The 19,056-nt window shown below is 41.7% G+C and overlaps 1 protein-coding gene across 2 annotated transcripts in view; it reads right to left on the reverse strand.

Moving 5' to 3' along the window:
* Positions 1-19,056, reverse strand: part of SLC1A7 (solute carrier family 1 member 7) — a 42,237-nt gene that overhangs the window by 14,512 nt on the left and 8,669 nt on the right. Inside the window, exons 1-5 of one of the 2 annotated variants that reach the window (XM_081195403.1) lie at positions 18,363-18,420; positions 12,415-12,630; positions 6,733-6,775; positions 6,332-6,551; positions 329-428 (exon numbers count right to left, since the gene is read on the reverse strand). In XM_081195403.1, the coding sequence (XP_081051529.1) occupies positions 329-428; positions 6,332-6,551; positions 6,733-6,775; positions 12,415-12,626 (575 nt within the window). In that variant the 5' untranslated portion in view covers positions 12,627-12,630; positions 18,363-18,420. Of the gene's footprint in view, positions 1-328; positions 429-6,331; positions 6,552-6,732; positions 6,776-12,414; positions 12,631-18,362; positions 18,421-19,056 lie in introns of those variants that run through there. The other variant, XM_081195402.1, reaches the window with a different exon arrangement.

Genomic DNA, 19,056 nt, shown 5'->3' on the forward strand with positions numbered 1-19,056 from the left:
CTGAAGAGGGCAGAGGAAAGCAACACAAGAAGAAAGGAGCCTTAGGTTGCTGGGGAAGGACCCTGGAGGAGCCTTAGAGAGCGGCAGGAAGGCGAGGACCTTCAGCCCTTGCAACTGCCTCACTGGGGCAATACCTACTGAGAAGAGTTGCTGTGATCACTAGGCCTGAGCTGTTTTCGTTTCTTTGAATAAAGAGTTAACTTCACTGACAGCGGGTGTTTTATTGCTGACCTGTGCCTGACTCCAACCACTGAAAGTTATATATTGCAGATGGGGGCCAAACTTTGACTTGCAAGATTTATTTTTTCCTAACACTGCATTTACTTACCATACGGAAACAGCCACTATCTTCATGACAGATTCATTTAAGCACTGGCAAAAGCTAACCAAGGGAACACCACTGTTGCCCATCCTCCCCAACATTATTCCTGCAAATAGATAAATATTGTTTCATTTTATTCACCATCATATGGATTTACATCACAGGCCACATTAGCATATAAAACTTAAGTGTGTATATCTATATCTCGCTATCATCTCTCTATCATCTATCTATCTATCTATCTATCTATCTATCTATCTATCTATCTATCTATCGTGAATTGCTGGACTCAAATTTGGGACCTAAATTCGTGGGCAGGAACTGCTTCACTCTGTTTGACAACTGTAGACTCTAACCCCCCCCCCAATGCCCCATGAGTCTAATTTTTACTTCCATTCATACTATGCTAGTACATTTATTATATAAGTATATTAATACCAACATAAAATTGAATATTTTTGTAATTGATGCTACTGTTCCAGATTTGAATTATTTAAGCTACTACAGTGGTACCTCGGGTTACATACACTTTCAGGTTATATATGCTTCAGGTTACAGACTCCGCTAACCCAGAAATAGTACCTCGGGTTAAGAACTTTGCTTCAGGATGAGAACAGAAATCGTGCTCCGGTGGCGCAGCAGACCCCATTAGCTAAAATAGTGCTTCACGTTAAGAACAGTTTCCGGTTAAGAATGAACCTCCGGAACGAATTAAGTACTTAACCTGAGGTACCACTGTACATTTTTAAAATTAGCATTTATTTGGATTTTCAGTTCACAGAATTAGAAATGTTACATATGAGCAGTGATGCCTAACTTATGGGGGGCTGCAAACCACATATGGTACCACAATAAGTTTTTCGTGCCCTCCCAAGACCCCCGAAAATTTGTCATATGTGTGTGTGTGTGTTTGACTGTTGTTATAAGTTTCCCACTGCAATGCCACAATACCAAAATATGCTGTGTCCCCCAACATTTTAAAAATGTTTTTAAAATTTCTAACCTTTTTTTAACCAGTAGAAAAGAAATAATCTTAAAAAACTACTAACTCCTCCATAGGTACCCTGACATTGTAATGCCAAAAGTTGTTTTTTTACCATGCCTACTTTGATATGTGGCACCCAAAGGATTGACCATGAATCTGTGCACCTCAACCTAAAAAACGGCAGAGGTTCCTGCAGTAATATAAGCCAGACTCTATTATTCTGAATGGAATGTAGGCTTTTCTTCATTGTACTGCCCAAAGGAAAAATACTGCTGAATCTCATCCAGAGGGAAGTTATGCTGAGTTCAATGAGATTTACTCCCAGGTAAATATGTACACAATTGCAGTGGGACTTATTTCTGCATAGGAGTAAACCTACATTGGACTTAACAGTAAACCTAGTGTGGGCATAACACTGACCCATAATACCCATTAGACACAAAATTATAACTTTGTAGTGGCTGTAAAGTGAATTTGGAAGTTTCAGTCCAGATTCTAGGTGAAAACTAGGTGGAAAAAAGCCAGCATCCTATTCCTAACTGCACTTGCCTTTTTTGCTTGGCAACCTTAGCAGACATAAAGGAACTATGTATGAAATCCCAGATGTCTAATTTCTACGCAGGAGAACAGATAAACAAGAACTTGACAAAGGCCAGCAACTGCTACAGGTAAAATAATTATGACTATGTACTGCTGGGTTTCCATATAGTAGGATTTAAATTTGAGGGATCTGACACTCCTGTTTATTCATTTCAATAAGCAGTCCATCTGCTACAAAGGGTTGTGGCTGGTAGCAATATGTTTTAAAAAGGCATCACAAACTATAAAAACAATAATGTGTCTGCTTTAACTATCCAAAGCACTTAATTCATTGCCCATGTTGCACCAGTGCTAGGGTTTCCATTTGTGCAACAGACCTTTCTCCTCTCTCCACGCACAACCCATACCCTCCCCAAATCTGTTCCAGGGGGTTGGGGTAACCCCTAGAACAAATTTAGGGGGTTCACGGGGAAGGAGATGCGGAGAACATCCCGTTGCGCAAGCAGAAATCCTTGTGGGGATGGAATGAGAGCTTTAGTGCTAGGTTGGATTCCACCCGAAGTGTCTACATTACTTCTACAGGGTGAGTCCTTTAAAAGAGTATAAGATGCCCAGGTTCAAGCTGAAGTGACTTTCTGACAGAAGGCAAATATCATGACTAAACACCTGAAGGAGCCAAGACTGAACATGTAGCACTCCAAAGGGCATTATGACGTTGTGTACTTGGCTAACTGCCCATGCCATTCAGCATGGTACACAGGAGGTGCTATCAAAAAGAGAACAGCTCTCTTGTGGCGTAATGTCACTGCAATCCTGAGAGGAAATGATCATTGTCTGAGGGTGGCATCTAATGCTAAGCATACTCAGAGCAGACCCACTGAAATCAATACACTTCAGTAATTTATGTTCCTTGATTTCAGTAGGTCTACTCTGTGCAGGTGGCGCTGTGGGTTAAACCACAGAGCCTAGGACTTGCCAATCAGAAGGTCGGCGGTTCGAATCCCCATGACGGGGTGAGCTCCCGTTGCTCGGTCCCTGCTCCTGCCAACCTAGCAGTTTGAAAGCACGTCAAAGTGCAAGTAGATAAATAGGTACCGCTCTGGCGGGAAGGTAAAAGGCGTTTCCGTGCGCTGCTCTGGTTCGCCACATGACCCAGAAGCTGTACGCCGGCTCCCTCGGCCAATAAAGCGAGATGAGCGCCGCAACCCCAGAGTTGGTCACGACTAGACCTAATGGTCAGGGGTCCCTTTACTTTTACCTTGCTCCGAGCAAGACTTAGTTGGATATTAACCTGAATGCTTTGGACATCCCCATTAAACAGAATGTGGTCTACCAGCTTGGTACTGTCACCTGCCTGCTGCTTAACTCACCACACCCCCTTTTCCCCCAATCTTTGGTAGAAGTCAACAGAAACTGAAGGTTTAGGGCAAGAGCTCAATGGATACCCGACAACACAAACCTGCTCAGCAATTCATGCAACCACACCTGTGGATTTGACTACTTAGAGTGGGAGGAACAGAGTCACACTCATGGGCCACACTTCCAACCTCCACACATTCATCGGTAGGTCAGAGCAGAGCATATCACGGTACAAATATGTACATGCAGGCTACATCCATGCAATCACAGATAACCACTGGAGAAAATGCAGGGTCCCTGTGTTTATGGTGAGATCCTATGTTTATGTGTGTAGGCTCTGAGTCTATCCTGTGGCAGCAGAGGGGAAAATAAAGAGATAATAGATCCATGATCCAGCAGCAGGAAACACAGTTAGGTCCCTTGCCAAGAACCAAGTGGGACAGTCTGAGAGGAGAAGTCCATAGATCAGTCACTGAAAAAAATGCAGGCTCCACATTCAGGGAACCATTTCAACAACAAAAAAATACTCTTGAAAATGATTTAGTGAGAGTGATTTTGGTTTTTTCTAAGTCTCGGTGAACTCTTATATCTGTCTGTACAGCAAATATATCCCAGCCAAGAACTGAGTGTCAGAGTTCACGTCTGTGCTTGTACAGCAGGTTCCAGGTCTCAGCACTAGTCTTGATTTAATAGCAAACAAGCTGATCTGCTGTCAAGATGCAGCCATTTCACAACAACACTTGCTAATCTTTGGCTCGCCATAAATTTCAAATCTGCAATATGTTTTTTGAATTATGTTGCTCTGTCCTCTTAACATAAATTTGAAGGGCACTTCAGCATTTTAATCCAGTCTGGGCTTATTATGAAATGGCAGCTTCAGGAGAACACGGATATTCCATGTTGAAAAGTGGAAATGGTCCCTGTCCATAATCTAAAGGTGGAGGGAGAAGACAGAGAAGGCAAGGCTATAGGCCACATGAAAATGAATAGCAGGCCTGGGCATATTTCTCCATGTGACTGACAGAAATGTCCATGTCTGTAGTTCAGGTTCATATCACTTCCATTCAGTTTGGCCAGTGGGGACTGGTCCCTCCTCAACATCTACGTTTCATATCTCCTTTTCTTCCACCCAAGACATAAAGTGATGAATGAAAGGTTTGGGTGGATGTGATGGGATGGGATTGCAGCCTAAATCCACTCTACCCTTTCTCACAACTGCATTTGTTGCAATACTCTTTGCATGTTATATTTCCCTCTCATTCACTTTTCTGAAAGAATCAGTAAGCAGGGAACAGGTGTGCACAGCCAAACTGAGCAGGGTTCAATCCTGCCCCGCAATCAGCTGTGAGGCTGGCTTGTGATCCAGTGGGTTGTGGGCTAGCTTAGCCCCACACCCTCCCTGCGAATGTCCTGTTTGGGGGCTTTCCACTAACTCATCTGGTGGGGATATTGGCAGAGGGCCTCTTGCCCACCCATTCAGTGAGCAGAAGAGGGTGGTTGAACAGGAGGCCAGCTGGGCTGGCAGAACTGAGTGGAGGGAGGCCTCTGCTCAGTCCAGCAGCCCCACAAAGGCCAATGCAATGTAGGGGGTGGGGGTGGACTGCAGCCTTACTCACCATTTTTCTAACCAAAAAAGGACCAAACGTTGCAACCTTTCCTCACAGCAGAGTATTCTCCACCCCCTTGATCATTTTGATTTCCCCTTTCTGAACCTTTTCCAACTTCACAATAGCCTCTTTGGAAAGGGCTAAACAGCTTTTCATTTTAGATTAATCTGCTAGCATGCTTGCTCCAGAAACTGAATTTTACTTTAGGATGCTACAAACTTTTCCTCTTTGTGAAGTTGCAGTCCAGCACATGAATCAGCCTTCAGCGTGACAGTCATGTGATAATTCATGCCAGCAAGATTTATGCTTAAAATAAAATTGACATCATTTTATTGGAGCCAATGCGTTGGGGGTAAATCAAGGAGAAGAGAGTGCTCAGCTACTGAAATATTCCACTGCTCCCTGCAGGGCATTCTGTGAACTATTACACCAAAGCTCCTAATATAGGAGTGCAATGAAAATTCACCAACAGGAAAACATGAAGGACATTTCAAAATCTTTAGGCGCCAGGCAAAAACATTCCTCTTAAACCAGGCCTTTGGCTGATTGACATCCAATGCCCTTTTAAAATGTATGTGGGGGGGTGGTGGTGGTTATTGGGTTGTTTCTATTTTTATTTTGATTATGTATTTTGTGATTTTATGTTGTGACTTTATGTTGTAACCACCCTGAGACCTGAGGGTATAGGGTAGTATACAAATGTAATAAATAATAATAATAATAATAACAACAACCTCACACCAACCTTCTACCATTTGATCACGATCTCTCAGCCAAACCTACCTCACAGAGATGTTGTGAGGGAGGGGAGGACAATGTATGCTGCCTTTAGCTCTTTGGAGGAAATGTGGAATATAAATGCAGTTATTAACTAATAGTAGCAAATAGTAAATCTTATTGAAAACTGGGCTTGAATTGGGTAGGGGCAGGTTGGGGGGGGAGTTTAATACAATCCACAAGCCATTCCTCCCACTTTTAGCCAAATCATGGCCCCCTGTAGCGTTTAAAATCAGTAAGTATGTAGGCAATCTCACAATGTACGGGAGACTGGTCTTCACTGTAATATGTGTTCCAAAATTTGAAATCCATAGAGTAGAACTTAGTGATGACTAACAAATCCATTTCACTTTAATGAGAATAAGTCATGACTTGGTCTGCTAAATTTTTCAGCGCAGTCCCCTAGCAAACATGAGACATCCTCCTTCAGGATTTCCATGAAGAGATGTGGCCCTCAGGCCCCTACCCCTGTCACACAAGCTCACTGGAAAAGCTCTATGAATTACAGAGGGAAGTAAAAATACCAGATGAGGAAACTACAGAGCAATGTAGGACAGGTGAAAACTGCAGCAGGCTCTTTCGCAGGTGACTGGAAGTTTGACGCCAATGCTCAACTGATCAAAGCTATTTCAAGTGGGTGCTATTGAGATGGGGAAAGAACAGAAACGGCACCAGGGGTTCCAAACAGATAGGCTAATTCTCCTACATCAAAGGACAAGTTCACAGATTACAATCACATACCCATGGTAGCAGAGAATATTACAATCCCCAACACATTCATGCCTTCGCTGGTGCCTGGTTCTGACTTGTAGATAACTTCGGGTGGTGGTGTGATGTCCAAGGCAAAATTCTGGATGTTGGATCCATTTTCATCCTGAACCCCGTAGATAATGATTCGGCGTGTGGTGCTTTCAGACGCAACTTTGTTGGCTTTCACAATCGGGGTGCTTTTGGTTCGGTACTGAAAGAGCGGAAGCGCATCTCCATTACATGTAGAAGGATATTTTCTTGCTTTGAAGTTCCCTTCATGAACATAACTTTATCAACAGATAACGGAATACCTCTAAAGATTCATTAACTCCTTGCTTATTTGAAGGGGAAATTTCCCTAGTGTTCAAACTAATAGTGGTCCAGACACTCACCTGTTTAAAAGTGGCCTCAACAAGGTTGGCAGGGAACATGTTCCTGAAAAGAGATAAGAAAGATGTTTGCCAAGGTATTAGATAAAAATTGAACTCACTGGGCCACTAATCTTTGTAAGTTACTTTCTCTTTTTATTTTATTTGGGAATCAATCACATTCCAGTATTTCCCATTGTAATATCTGCAACCTGCAATATGTGGCCAAACAGGAGCTAAACGACATTCTGTTAATTGAAGCCTTACTCCAGCTTCTTCAAAAGCTTTATTCCTCTGCTGTAGACACACAGAAGCACTGGAATCAAAGTGCTGGAAAAAGTCTGAAAATCATCTAGTCCTATTTCAGTAGAATCCTGCATGCCCAAACGTAGCGAGATACTACTGTCTGTCCATCTCTATTTGTTAAAATACTTATATATCACCCCTCTGGTGCAAAACTATCACTAAGAGCAGCATTCATCATTTAGACATCCCTATTTTATTAAACAACAATCAACCAGAGAGATAAGGTCAGCTGTTAAAACCATAGAAACATCACCTTTCACATACAGCAAAAACCTGCTGGAATATAATGGTTTTCAACAACTGTTGCAAAAAAATCAAAGGAAGGAGCCAGCCACATTTCACAGGGCAAAGTCTCCACAATCAGGGAGCAGACACTGAGAAGTTCCTCTCTCTTATCGCAGTCAAACATGCTTCCACCCTAGAAGGTACACAGAGAAGGTCCTCCCCTTTTGATCTTAGGAAGCAGTCAGAATGATTTAACTCTATAGCTCTTCCACAACGATGTGACCGAACGTACAATGGAGACTCAATCAAGTCCTGGCATCTAAGGCAAACAGGTCAGACAGTTTTACTTACATGCACGTCTGTTCAGAAATTAGTCCCACTGAATTTCCACAAGACCATAAGAAGAGCCTGCTGGATCAGGCCAAGGGCCCGTCTAGTCCAGCACCCTGTTCTCACAGTGACCAACCAGGTGCCTGAGGGAAGCCCAAAAGCAGAACCTGAGCGCAACAGCATTCTACCCGCTTGTGATTCCCGGCAACTGGCGTTCAGAGGCAGAGCTATGGTGGCCAGTCGCCATTGGTAGCCTTACCCTCCAATGGGACTTTCTCCCCATGGAGTAAATGTGCATAGGATTGCAGCCTGAGTTTTGTTCATACATGCATGTTCATCGCATGACAACTGCTAGTTAATGTGCTGTGTCACATGTGTGGATGATGAACCATCCGAGAGCAAACAGCGCAGGCACAACGGTCTTATCATCTGAAACAGTGCAGTCATGTCACACATTCTGCTAAGAGTCACCCAACACTTGAGTAATCCAGAAATGGAAAAAGCAGAAAAATATATATTGTGGTATGAGTGCTAGAAAGTGTGATGTGAATGATGCTTAGTTTCTCCCCAACATCAAGAGAATAACATCTGTGCAATTAATTACTTCTTGAGTAATAAAATACAGTGGGACCTCGGGTTACAGATGCTTCAGGTTACAGACGCTTCAGGTTACAGACTCCGCTAACCCAGCAATAGTACCTCGGGTTAAGGACTTTGCTTCAGGATGAGAACAGAAATCGTGTGGCGGTGGCGCAGCGGCAGCAGGAGGCCCCATTAGCTAAAGTGGTACCTCAGGTTAAGAACAGTTTCAGGTTAAGAACAGACCTCCGGAATGAATTAAGTTCTTCACCCGAGGTACCACTTCAATTATTGGGGGGGGGGGGAAATACATGAAATCTAGCTACACCTTTACAAAACCAAGAATTTTCCTTTAACTTGCCTCTCAAATGATGCTGACTTCACCGGGACAATTAGTCCCCATGAAACCTGCATTCCATTCGCACACATTAACTAATTCATGCTTGTCATGCGATTTTTGGATGCGAGGTGCTACAGACGTACAAAGGATTATTGCACTGATTAAATTAGTTTGCGATGGATAATTCATCTGGAGCAGCAGATTCCCATTGAGGATTTTCCTTCAACCTGAACTGAAGAAGAACGACACATGTGGCCCATGGCAGCTCTGAGAGCAGAAAATAAATTGAATGTGGCTTCGCTCCCTAAACCATAATTGGCAGCATTAAAATGCAACTGGGACTCCACAGGAGAAGAAATATCAGATGGTTAGTAGCTAGATTTAATGTTAGCCAAATTCGTGGAGGATTACAGCATTTTATTTCTTGATCATTCTTTATCCTGCAGGAATTACAACTGCTCCTCTTAATACAGGGATCTGGAATACTTCCACTATATTTTAAATAGATTGCTGTTTATTTCTATGGTGAAGAAACATTCTTTGAGACTAGCTTTTCTGAAGTGACCAAAAACGGATCACTTCCAGGTAAAAAGATGGCCTTCGTATGACTGCAAAATATATGAGAAAGAAAGACACCACTGTAATGTCACACCAGCAGCAGAATGTCAATTCAATAAATAAAATAAAATAAAGAAATTCATGTTGTACTGACTGACAATCAGCCTCAAGGGAAGAAATGGGGTCTTGAGAAAAAGTCACATGTTTAGGTATTGTCTGGCTTGCAGTGAAGCCCAAGATCAATAAAAAATTAAGAAATAAAAAATATTTTTATCACACAGAAGTACAGGTGAGGGGAAGGAAACTGGTGTATAAAACAGAACAGAGTTTTTGTTGGCTGAAATTCCAGACAAATGCCCAGTTTTAGCATGAAATATTAATTTTTTTTAATATAAAAATGTTTTGTTCCTGTTTAGTAAAGTTAGGATGATCCACACATCTATTTCAACACTCTCCTTAGCATTGTTTGACCAATACTAAAACCTGTATATCAGATACATGATCAACTTCTGTTCCTTAGCACTTTGTAGCTCTCACACATATTGGAATACATTAGAAAACAAATTCCAGAACGATGATTCAGGATCCACAGTTGGCTATCAGGAAGCATAGGGGCAGTTTGTTAATCTGTGCCTTGTGATCTTTGGATGAAGGGCAGTATACAAATTTTAATAATTTTTGACATCGGGAGCCAGTGTGGTGTAGTGGTTAAGAGCGGTAGTCTTGTAATCTGGTGAACCGGGTTTGCGTCTCCGCTCCTCCACATGCAGCTGCTGGATGACCTTGGGCTAGTCACACTTCTCTGAAGTCTCTCAGCCCCACTCACCTTACAGAGTGTTTGTTGTGGGGGAGGAAGGGAAAGGAGAATGTTAGCCACTTTGAGACTTCTTCGGGTAGTGATAAAGTGGGATATCAAATCCAAACTCTTCTTCTTCATCATCAATGTTATTGAATAGTTTTGATGAAGCCAATGTAAATATATTGTCAAAATAATTGGTCTCATATATAATCTTGGAATCATAAATAACAATTGCAGTTTAATGGAAAACAGCCCCAAATCTTACACTGATTGCTTGATACTGCTCACTCTGGAGAAAATCACACATAATTTGACACTTTTTATATAATTTAGCATTCCTTTTATGACATATACAGCAGAGCCATCATTTTAAAGACAATGCTCCTCACAAGCCTGGCAAATCTGGAACTATACCTGATCTGATAAAGTGGATAGTCTTTACTTGGGCTTTGTTATTTTAACTCATGTGCAACTACTCATTCTACATGCCTCTTTTATAGTTTTTGTTTTTCATCTTTTAATTTTTGTCTGTTGTTATAATTTTTCTCTTTGTTTTATATATATTATAAAACGAAATAATACAAAAGAAGCTTTACGAATAAAAGTAAAAATTACTTCCGCTTGCAAAAAAACCCCAGCCAGAATAAAAATGTTTACACCCGCCAACAAAAAGGATCTGGGGAGGATTCCATCCACTCTCCATGGACAAAGTATTCCACAAGACCGAAAAGTCTCATTTAGAGTTAGCAGGCATGTCAGCTCAGAAAACAGATCATAGCTATAAAAAAAGGTCACTCGCACCTTAATTCCTTCAATATTTTAACAGATTCGAAAGCACATCAAAGTACAAGTAGATAAATAGGTACTGCTCCGGCGGGAAGGTAAACGGCGTTTCCGTGCGCTGCTCTGGTTCATCAGAAGTAGAAAGAAACCAGATATTTTGCATCTTCAAATAGTCTCTCCTTCCAGATGTTACGTAAACAGTATGAAACTCAGTCATAAGAAAGGTTCCTATGCCACTCTGTCAGTACGAACCAGGCTTTAGTTCAGCCTTCCTTAGCCGGGGGTTCCCTAGATGTTGTTGGACTATAGATCCCAATGTCCCTGATGATGGACCGTGACACTTGGGGATGATTTGTTTACTTATTAAAAGCATTTATAATCCTCTCGTCACCCAAAGGTGCATGAATGGAGAATACGTAACTATTCAACATCAAGTATTAACACTATGCGAATGCTAGTGAAACAAATGATGGGGATTGTTTATCTGGCAACAATCGGGGGGGGGGGTCAAGATGGGAGGGGTGCTTTAGTTTGTGCTTCTTCAGGCCTTAGCAGAGACCGGACTGTCCCAGGCAGCCAGCTATTGATGTCACTTCATATTTTGAGAGGCTTAGCCTCCTCAGCAGGAGTCCAGCTCTCAGCCAGGTTGATGATTTCTTCTCTGTCAGCTGAGAGACAGGCCACTTTCTCTTGCCCTACCAGACAAGGTCAGCTTGGATGCCCGGGTTACAGGTTTTCATTTATTTAAAAGCATTCCCAAACTGCTTAGTATTTTTCAAAAGTCTCTAAGTGGTGTACAACATGAAAGCAATCAACAATATTGTTATAACAAAAGCATAACATAAAAGTAGTATAAAGGCATACAAAAACGACAGGAGTTGAGGGGATTCAAATAGAATCAGGGCCACCAGCACAATGGACCACTTCTACTTTCTCCTCATAAGTCGCAGGAAGGTAATGGCCTGCTATCTTCCTTCAGCTGTTAAGGCAAATGGTGGCTACAAAGAAAGAAGGGACTTCCCATTCAGTACTTCCCATTCTCCGAGTTAAGCCCAATCCACACAGGCTAAAATCCTGTATGCAAAGCAGTCTCACAGTTACAGCTGTCAATGCCAGTCGTTTAGGTTCTTGGTGGCAATTCACATAAATGCAGGATGTAAAAATACTGTATTTTTCGCTCTATAAGACACACCATACCATAAGATGCGCCTAGTTTTGGGAGGGGGAAAACAAGAAAAAAAAATATTCTGAATACCAGAAGCCAGAGCAGCAAGAGGGATTTGGCTTCTGGGATAGCATCTTGCTGTCCTGGCTTATGGGATAGCCACGCGCAGCCTCTCCTGGGCAGAGGGATGAAGGCTCCCCTTGCCCGGGAGAAGCTGCGCACGGCTAAGGCTGCCCCAAGAGCTGCGCTCCCTTTAAAGAGCGTGTGGAGTGTGTGTGTGGCTCTTGGGGGCTTTTCCCCACGGAGGGAGAGGGTTCTTTAAAGGGAGCACTGAGCAGAGTCTCTGCCTGCATTCGCGCCGTAAGACGCACACACATTTCCCCTTACTTTTTAGGAGGGGGAAAGTGCGTCTTATAGAGCGAAAAATACGGTATGCCTCGCCCTGAGCATTTTAGAATTATATTTCCTGTATTTTCAGAATCTGGTGATTATTTTGAACTACCCTATGGAGAATTCACAGACTTCAAAATGTATCTTGAAATGCTATCACTCTTCCCCACAAAGTTATAGGATGCGTAAGATTTTACCTTTCATAAAAGCAGTAAGAATGAATGTAGTTACCGAATTAAGTCCAGCAAGGCATCTGCAGAGCTCATGATTGGCTTCCCACTTTCCTCCGTGTTCTCCTTCTGGGCTGCCCCACCAGGATGGATAATGGAGACCATAATGATTCCCACAATAACAGCCACAAAAGTGGTCCAAAGGTAGTATGTGACTGTTATGATGCCTAATCGACTAGATGTCTTCGCATCAAGGGCTGCTAGCCCAGACATTAAGCTGTTGAAAGAAAAGACAAGATATGTGTTACCCTTTCCACATGTTTTCTGAATGAGATCTATTACTCTAGGTTGTGAGAAGAAATGGACACGGTATGGTGGTACCTTGGGTTAAATACTTAATTTGTTCCGGAAGGCCGTACTTAACCTGAAACTGTTCTTAACCTGAAGCACCACTTTAGCTAATGGGGCCTCCTGCTGCTGCCGCGCCGCCAGAGCACAATTTCTGTTCTCATCCTGAAGCAAAATTCTTAACCTGAAGCACTATTTCTGGGTTAGCAGAGTCTGTAACCTGAAGCATATGTAACCCGAGGTACCACTGTATCTCAGATGCTAGTTAACTTAGACTGGCAGTCCTGAAAGCAGATGAGGATTTGTACTCAGTAAGTCATAAATGCAAAACTCACCCTTAAAAAAAAAAAGACAATAGCTGCATCTTTTTTTAAAAAAAATCTAATAACATAAATATTATTAGAAAAAATGCAATTATTAATTTATGTTGCTCCCCAGTTTTCTGCATTTTTCTTCTATTACAGATTGAGTAGTGGGGCTTGGGATGCTATTTTTTTCAAATGTGGGCTGATATGAGTACAGATGATTACAGCCCCTTCCCAACTCAAACATACACTGGCACATATCTAAAATAAGCACCACCTTGTGCAACATGACCTAAATCACAGGTAAGTTTGAAATATTGCAATTTTTGCATCTCTGTAATTCCTATAATTTCTGTAAGCTATAAGACCTGAGATCAGGCCAACGCGATAATATGATTGTGTACACAAACTCAGCCCAGAATTAGTATTTTTCTGGGAACGCAGTGAGGCAACACCGTACGGGTTTACATGGAAGTAGGATAGGAAACTGGAATGTACACTTCCAGCACTTGGCTTTTAATCCATGTTCGCACAAAGTTGCCTGAAATGCCTTTATATCCTGTGCTTTGTCATAAAAGACTACTGAATGATGCATCCTTTCTTAAACCATTTGGAGTCCTAATTTCTCTCTAGACAAGGTTTGAACACCTTTGCACAGGGTAAAGACACCCCTGCCCTGCCCACCAATACAGGTGTCTACACAAACAGAAACAAATCTGACACTAATGAAGCCATGCTGATGTGAACATCTGGGGTGGGCAGAGAGGGGGATATTAGAAACTTGCAAGGTGTGGGATATTGAAAGGAGCACCACTCAACCTTCCTTTTATATGCAAAAATATGAATGGGTGGCAGGAAACAGCAGCATCATTTGGTAAGATATGTAACAAAGCTTCCGGGGTGGGGCTGTCTTCTAAAGATTTCAACACTATTTATTAACAATAACCAAACAAACTAGCAAACATTATTAATTTATCCTAGACACCAACATTTCCCCAAACATGACAAATGTCATTTGATGAATTTGTCTAGAGGTCAGGCTGAAAGGCAGCTTAACCTTTGTAACAAATTTGGTGAAAACATAGTGGTAGGATTAAGCCATCAGGTTCCACTCATCCAGTAAATTAATTAAGAAAATGCACTGCTTAACTGCTTGCCAATCTTTAATCCTGCAGGTTTTGTTTTCAGTTCGATGCATTGGGGGGAGGGGCAGGGGGCGGAGACAGAGGGAACAGATTTTTAGCTTCATTTTCACCCTCTGCCCTAGAATTCCTCTCCTTTAATCCCCAGGTACTGGAGGGGAACTTGTGATTAATTCACAGTTAAATTTTAACTGCTGTGTTCAAATGTGGCGAATGCTATTAGATGCAAGTTTAACGAGATACCTTTTTAAGAGATGGCATTTGTCAGATTTTTTTTAAAATGAAAATTGAAAATTGCTGTTTACTCAAATGCACTAAAAACATTAGCAGAAGTATCGTTCATTATTTTTTTTGCATTTATCAGCATAAATTTAAGAAGTGAAATAATAAAAGTCACCCAAATACATTAATAATCCAAACACATACAATATATAAAATACTAGATTGTATCGCTCAATTAAAAAGATAAAAGGAAGAGATAAAAAGCAAAAGGATCAAGGCCTTGGAAGCAAATTTGTTAGGTGGTCAGAGTGTTCCTGCAACATTTTTATTTTTTTTGGGAAGTCACTATAAACCCTTTCCAGAAAGTCTGTTTAACATATTTAACTTCTGAGAACATCTGCATTATAATCCAGCCTGCCAGGCTACTCTGAAAGAAAGTAAATCACAATGAGGTTGTTTTGTGCCATAATGACATCAGTGAAAATAAGCAGAATGTCTATTCAGCGAAACTATGCAGTATACAGATAGGTAGCCGTGTTGGTCTGCCATAGTCAAAATAAAAAAATTCCTTCCAGTAGCACCTTAAAGACCAACTAAGTTAGTTCTTGGTATGAGCTTTCGTGTGCATGCACACTTGCAGTGTATCTGAAGAAGTGTGCATGCACACGAAAGCTCATACCAAGAACTAACTTAGTTGGTCTTTAAGGTGCTACTGGAAGGAATTTTTTTATTTTGACTATGCAGTATACGTGAGTCCACCAATGCTGCTTTTTTTACAGTTTCACTGTGATCCCAGTATCATTTCATGTCACTTATTTTCTCCCAATGCAACATCCACTTACAAAGTCTTCCTGTTCCTGCATGAAGCATATTTGTTTTATGGTCAGATTGCCAGGATATGAACCCCATGCAATCTAGAGTGACTTTACTACAATCATATGGTCTTAATGCGGAAGTAATAAGGAGCTGTTAACTTACTAAACAAGTGGCTAATCCTGGGAACTGTAGTTTTTTTTAGGCAGCTGGGAATTGGAGCTCTTGGGGGATAAACTACAATTCCCAGGATTCTTTGGGGCGGGGATGTGCTTTAAAGGTATGACATGTACACAGCCTTGCAAGAGGACAAGTCTTGAAATTACGGAATAGGTAAAGGGTAAAGGGACCCTGACCATTAATTCCAGTAGCGGACTCTGGGGTTGTGGTGCTCATCTCGCTTTAATGGCCGAGGAGGCTGGTGTTTGTCCGCAGACAGCTTCCGGGTCATATGGCCAGCATGACAAAGCCACTTCTGGCAAACCAGAGCAGCGCACGGAAACGCCATTTACCTTCCCACCAGAGCGGTACCTATTTATCTACTTGCACTAAGACGTGCTTTCAAACTGCTAGTTGGCAGGAGCAGGGACCGAGCAACGGGAGCTCACCTCATCGTGGGGATTCGAACCACCAACCTTCTGATGGGCAAGCCCTAGGCTCTGTGGTTTAGACCACAGCACAACCAAAAGACATAGCAGAGAGACAACAGAGGCAGTGGAGGGAAATGGAGACAGGGATTTCTTCTGTCTCTTTTTTAGCCCATGGCAGTACTACTGTCCTAGTCTCAGAAAAGGAAAAGAAAGACAAAAATAAATTTTCACATGATATCCCACCACCACGGGGACTCCAGGGATAGACTTTCTGATGAGTTAAATTTGGATATAAAAGCTAAAGGGACCCCTGACCATTAGGTCCAGTCGTGACCGACTCTGGGGTTGTGGCGCTCATCTCGCTTTATTGGCTGATGTGCTTTCGAACTGCTAGGTTGGCAGGAAAATTTGGATATAATTCACCCCAAATACTAAAACAAGAAAGAAAATGTAGAAAATGTTTCACTTTGACCTTTCAGATTCATAAGAACTTAAGTGGAGCCCTGCTGGATCCAACCAAAGGCCCCTCAAGTTTAGCATCCTCTCCTCATTCTGGTCAACTAGATATTAATGGAAAGTCCAGAAACAGGACATGATCACAACAACACTCTCCCCCCTTTTGATTCCCAGCAATTGGTATTCCAAGGCAAACTGCCTCTGAAACTGGAGTTACTACATAGCTATCATGGAAGAGAGTCATGGGTAGACTTATCCTCCACAATTTGCAAAGAACCTTAAGGTAGAAGAAAATGATGGCCAGTTCAGATACTAATCTAACAAAAGGTGCAGCATGACCTGCCACATCTCTCACATATTTACAGCAGCTTGGTTACAGATGAAGCTTGATCACCAATCATGGTATGGTCTAGAGTTAGTGTCCATTCGTATATTAGCTCCAAGGTGACAAATCCTAGAGGGGTCTAATAATGAGATTGCCCAGTCTTTGGAGCATGTTCATTAATAAGATCATCATCTGTAATAAGATTACTCTGTCACCAGATAATGTAGTGAGAAGAGTTAGAATTGTAAGGGGCAAGTCCACAAAAGTAATTAACTGTTTAGAAGCAGTTAATTAGGGGTGCCTCCTGAAAGGGTGGAGAGTCAAACTAAGGCTAAATGTTGCTAATCTAAATGCAGAATTCTGTGCAGAACCCAGGAATAGCAAACCAAATTTTAAAAACAACGCAACGCAAGGTGAGGGGAAGGTATTTCTCTCTGTGTATGTATGAATGTATATACAGTATAGCCTAATAAAGACAGATGGCTTACACTAAATAACAAAGTAGTAAATCTACTTGCCAAAGATGACAATTAAGGCTACTGCATATACAGGCATCCTTGTTTTGTGTGGGGGTTATGTTCTGGACATCACCACCCTGTATGCGTCAGCAGTGCCCGTGTAAAACATTCTGCCCTGGCACACCCTTTTAGTGACCTTTTCAGGTCACTTTCGGGTTTGGCACCACATGCACAATTGCATGTCAATCAGACACGTGTATATCAGTCATTGTCTGTAATGCATAGTGCTAAGACCACATTCACGTTATACATCTAAAATGCTATGGTATCACTTTTAACAGCCATAACTTCCCCCCAAAGAATTCTGAGAGCTGTCATTTGCTAAAGAGTGTTGAGAGTCCCCCTCACAGGGGTACAGTTCCCAGAATTCCCTGTGAAGAGGAATATATTACTGAACCATTCTGGGAATTGTAGCTGTGATGGGAATAGGTATCTCTAACAACTATCAGCACCCTTAACAAACCACAGGTCCCAGAAATCTCTGAGGGAAGCCATGACTGTTTAAAAAATACCATAGCGCTTTAAATGTATGGTGTGAATGTGGTCTTACAAGAGAGTTCATAGCAACACATATAGAAAAGGAAACGTGTGTTAAATTAAACTCAACTCTATTGTCACATATTCACACTTGGCTTCAAGTATCTGTTGACACGTGATGGAAAAAGAGCCCAATCTGCATATACATCAGCCTTAATAAAGGCATCTCCTGGCTATTCCTGGTCTACTGCTTTGACAATGACAGCTGGCAATACTTTCGAATTGGTGACAGAATGATAATGGACCATCTACTTGTCTGTTCCATTCAGCTACAAGGTTGTTGGAACATGGCAGATATATCTTTACCTGGAAGCTCCTGGTTTGGAAACCATTTTCAGGTGCTGACGTGAACACAGCCATCATTCTTGCTTTTCTCACATTATTTCTGAATGTGACAATAAAGCTGGCCAAATGATTCACAAAGTTGAGCTCCTGCACTTTTAAGATTAAAGTGAGTTTATTTATAAAGTGCAGTTGTTTTAATCCGCATGGCTCTCTGCTTAAATAACTGTCAGTCTCTTTCTGAATGGGGTTAGCCTCAAATGCCATAAACCTTGGGAAAGGGAAACATAAGGAGCTGACTGCAAAGCCCATTCATCTCATGCCTCTCTCTCTTGCTCTCTTCCTCCTCCATCAGAAGCCATCTGGATATTGCTTTGAAATAGATGGATTATGGATACAGTTGTCAAAGGGGATTAGTGTGATTAGAAAGGCATTAATCTTGTCAAGAAGTAATGGTCAAGTATTAACCACCAGTGCAGTCGCTAGAAGATGCTTGTTTGTTTTCATTCATTCACCTCCCGGTCATGTTCTCATTTCCTAATTGCTTGCTATGGAAAAGCCCTTCCTAAGTAAGAGGTTACTAGCGAGGTTTCCCTTTGTCAACAACATTAGTGATGATTAAATGTAGCATGATTATCATTGGCAGAACAGAAACACCAGCTTCCCTGGTTTGCTACTGCAAGGTCATTTTTTAAGGTCTCTGGGAGGGGAGAGAAGGATGTATTTCATCTCTGGATCATAACCAATTCATATAAAACAGGAGTGGGGAACATGAAGTTCTCTGGACTCCAGCTCCCATAACCCAGCATGGCTAAGGGCTGATGTTCCCCACCTCTGACAAACAGAAAGAGTTTGTAGGAAATGCCTTTATTTTTCTAAAGACACTTTATTGTCAGGCCAGTTCAAATATAAACATACCCGCAAAACATTTTACAAAATGTGGCAAGCCTGTATTATACTAGTATACATGTTAGCGGCTTTGGACATTACTCTTCACATATGGTTGAATGAAGCAATCTAAGTTTATGTACAACAGAAATACAACTCCCCCTATTATGAGCATGTAATTTGCAAATCTGTAAATATGAAAAGCCCACAAGAGGTATGCTGGGACAGAACAAGTGCATATCAGTGCTGTAAAACATAACAGAAAGATGCTTAAGGT

This window comes from Podarcis bocagei (assembly GCF_964188305.1).
Source record: "Podarcis bocagei genome assembly, chromosome: 5".
NCBI lineage: Eukaryota > Metazoa > Chordata > Lepidosauria > Squamata > Lacertidae > Podarcis > Podarcis bocagei.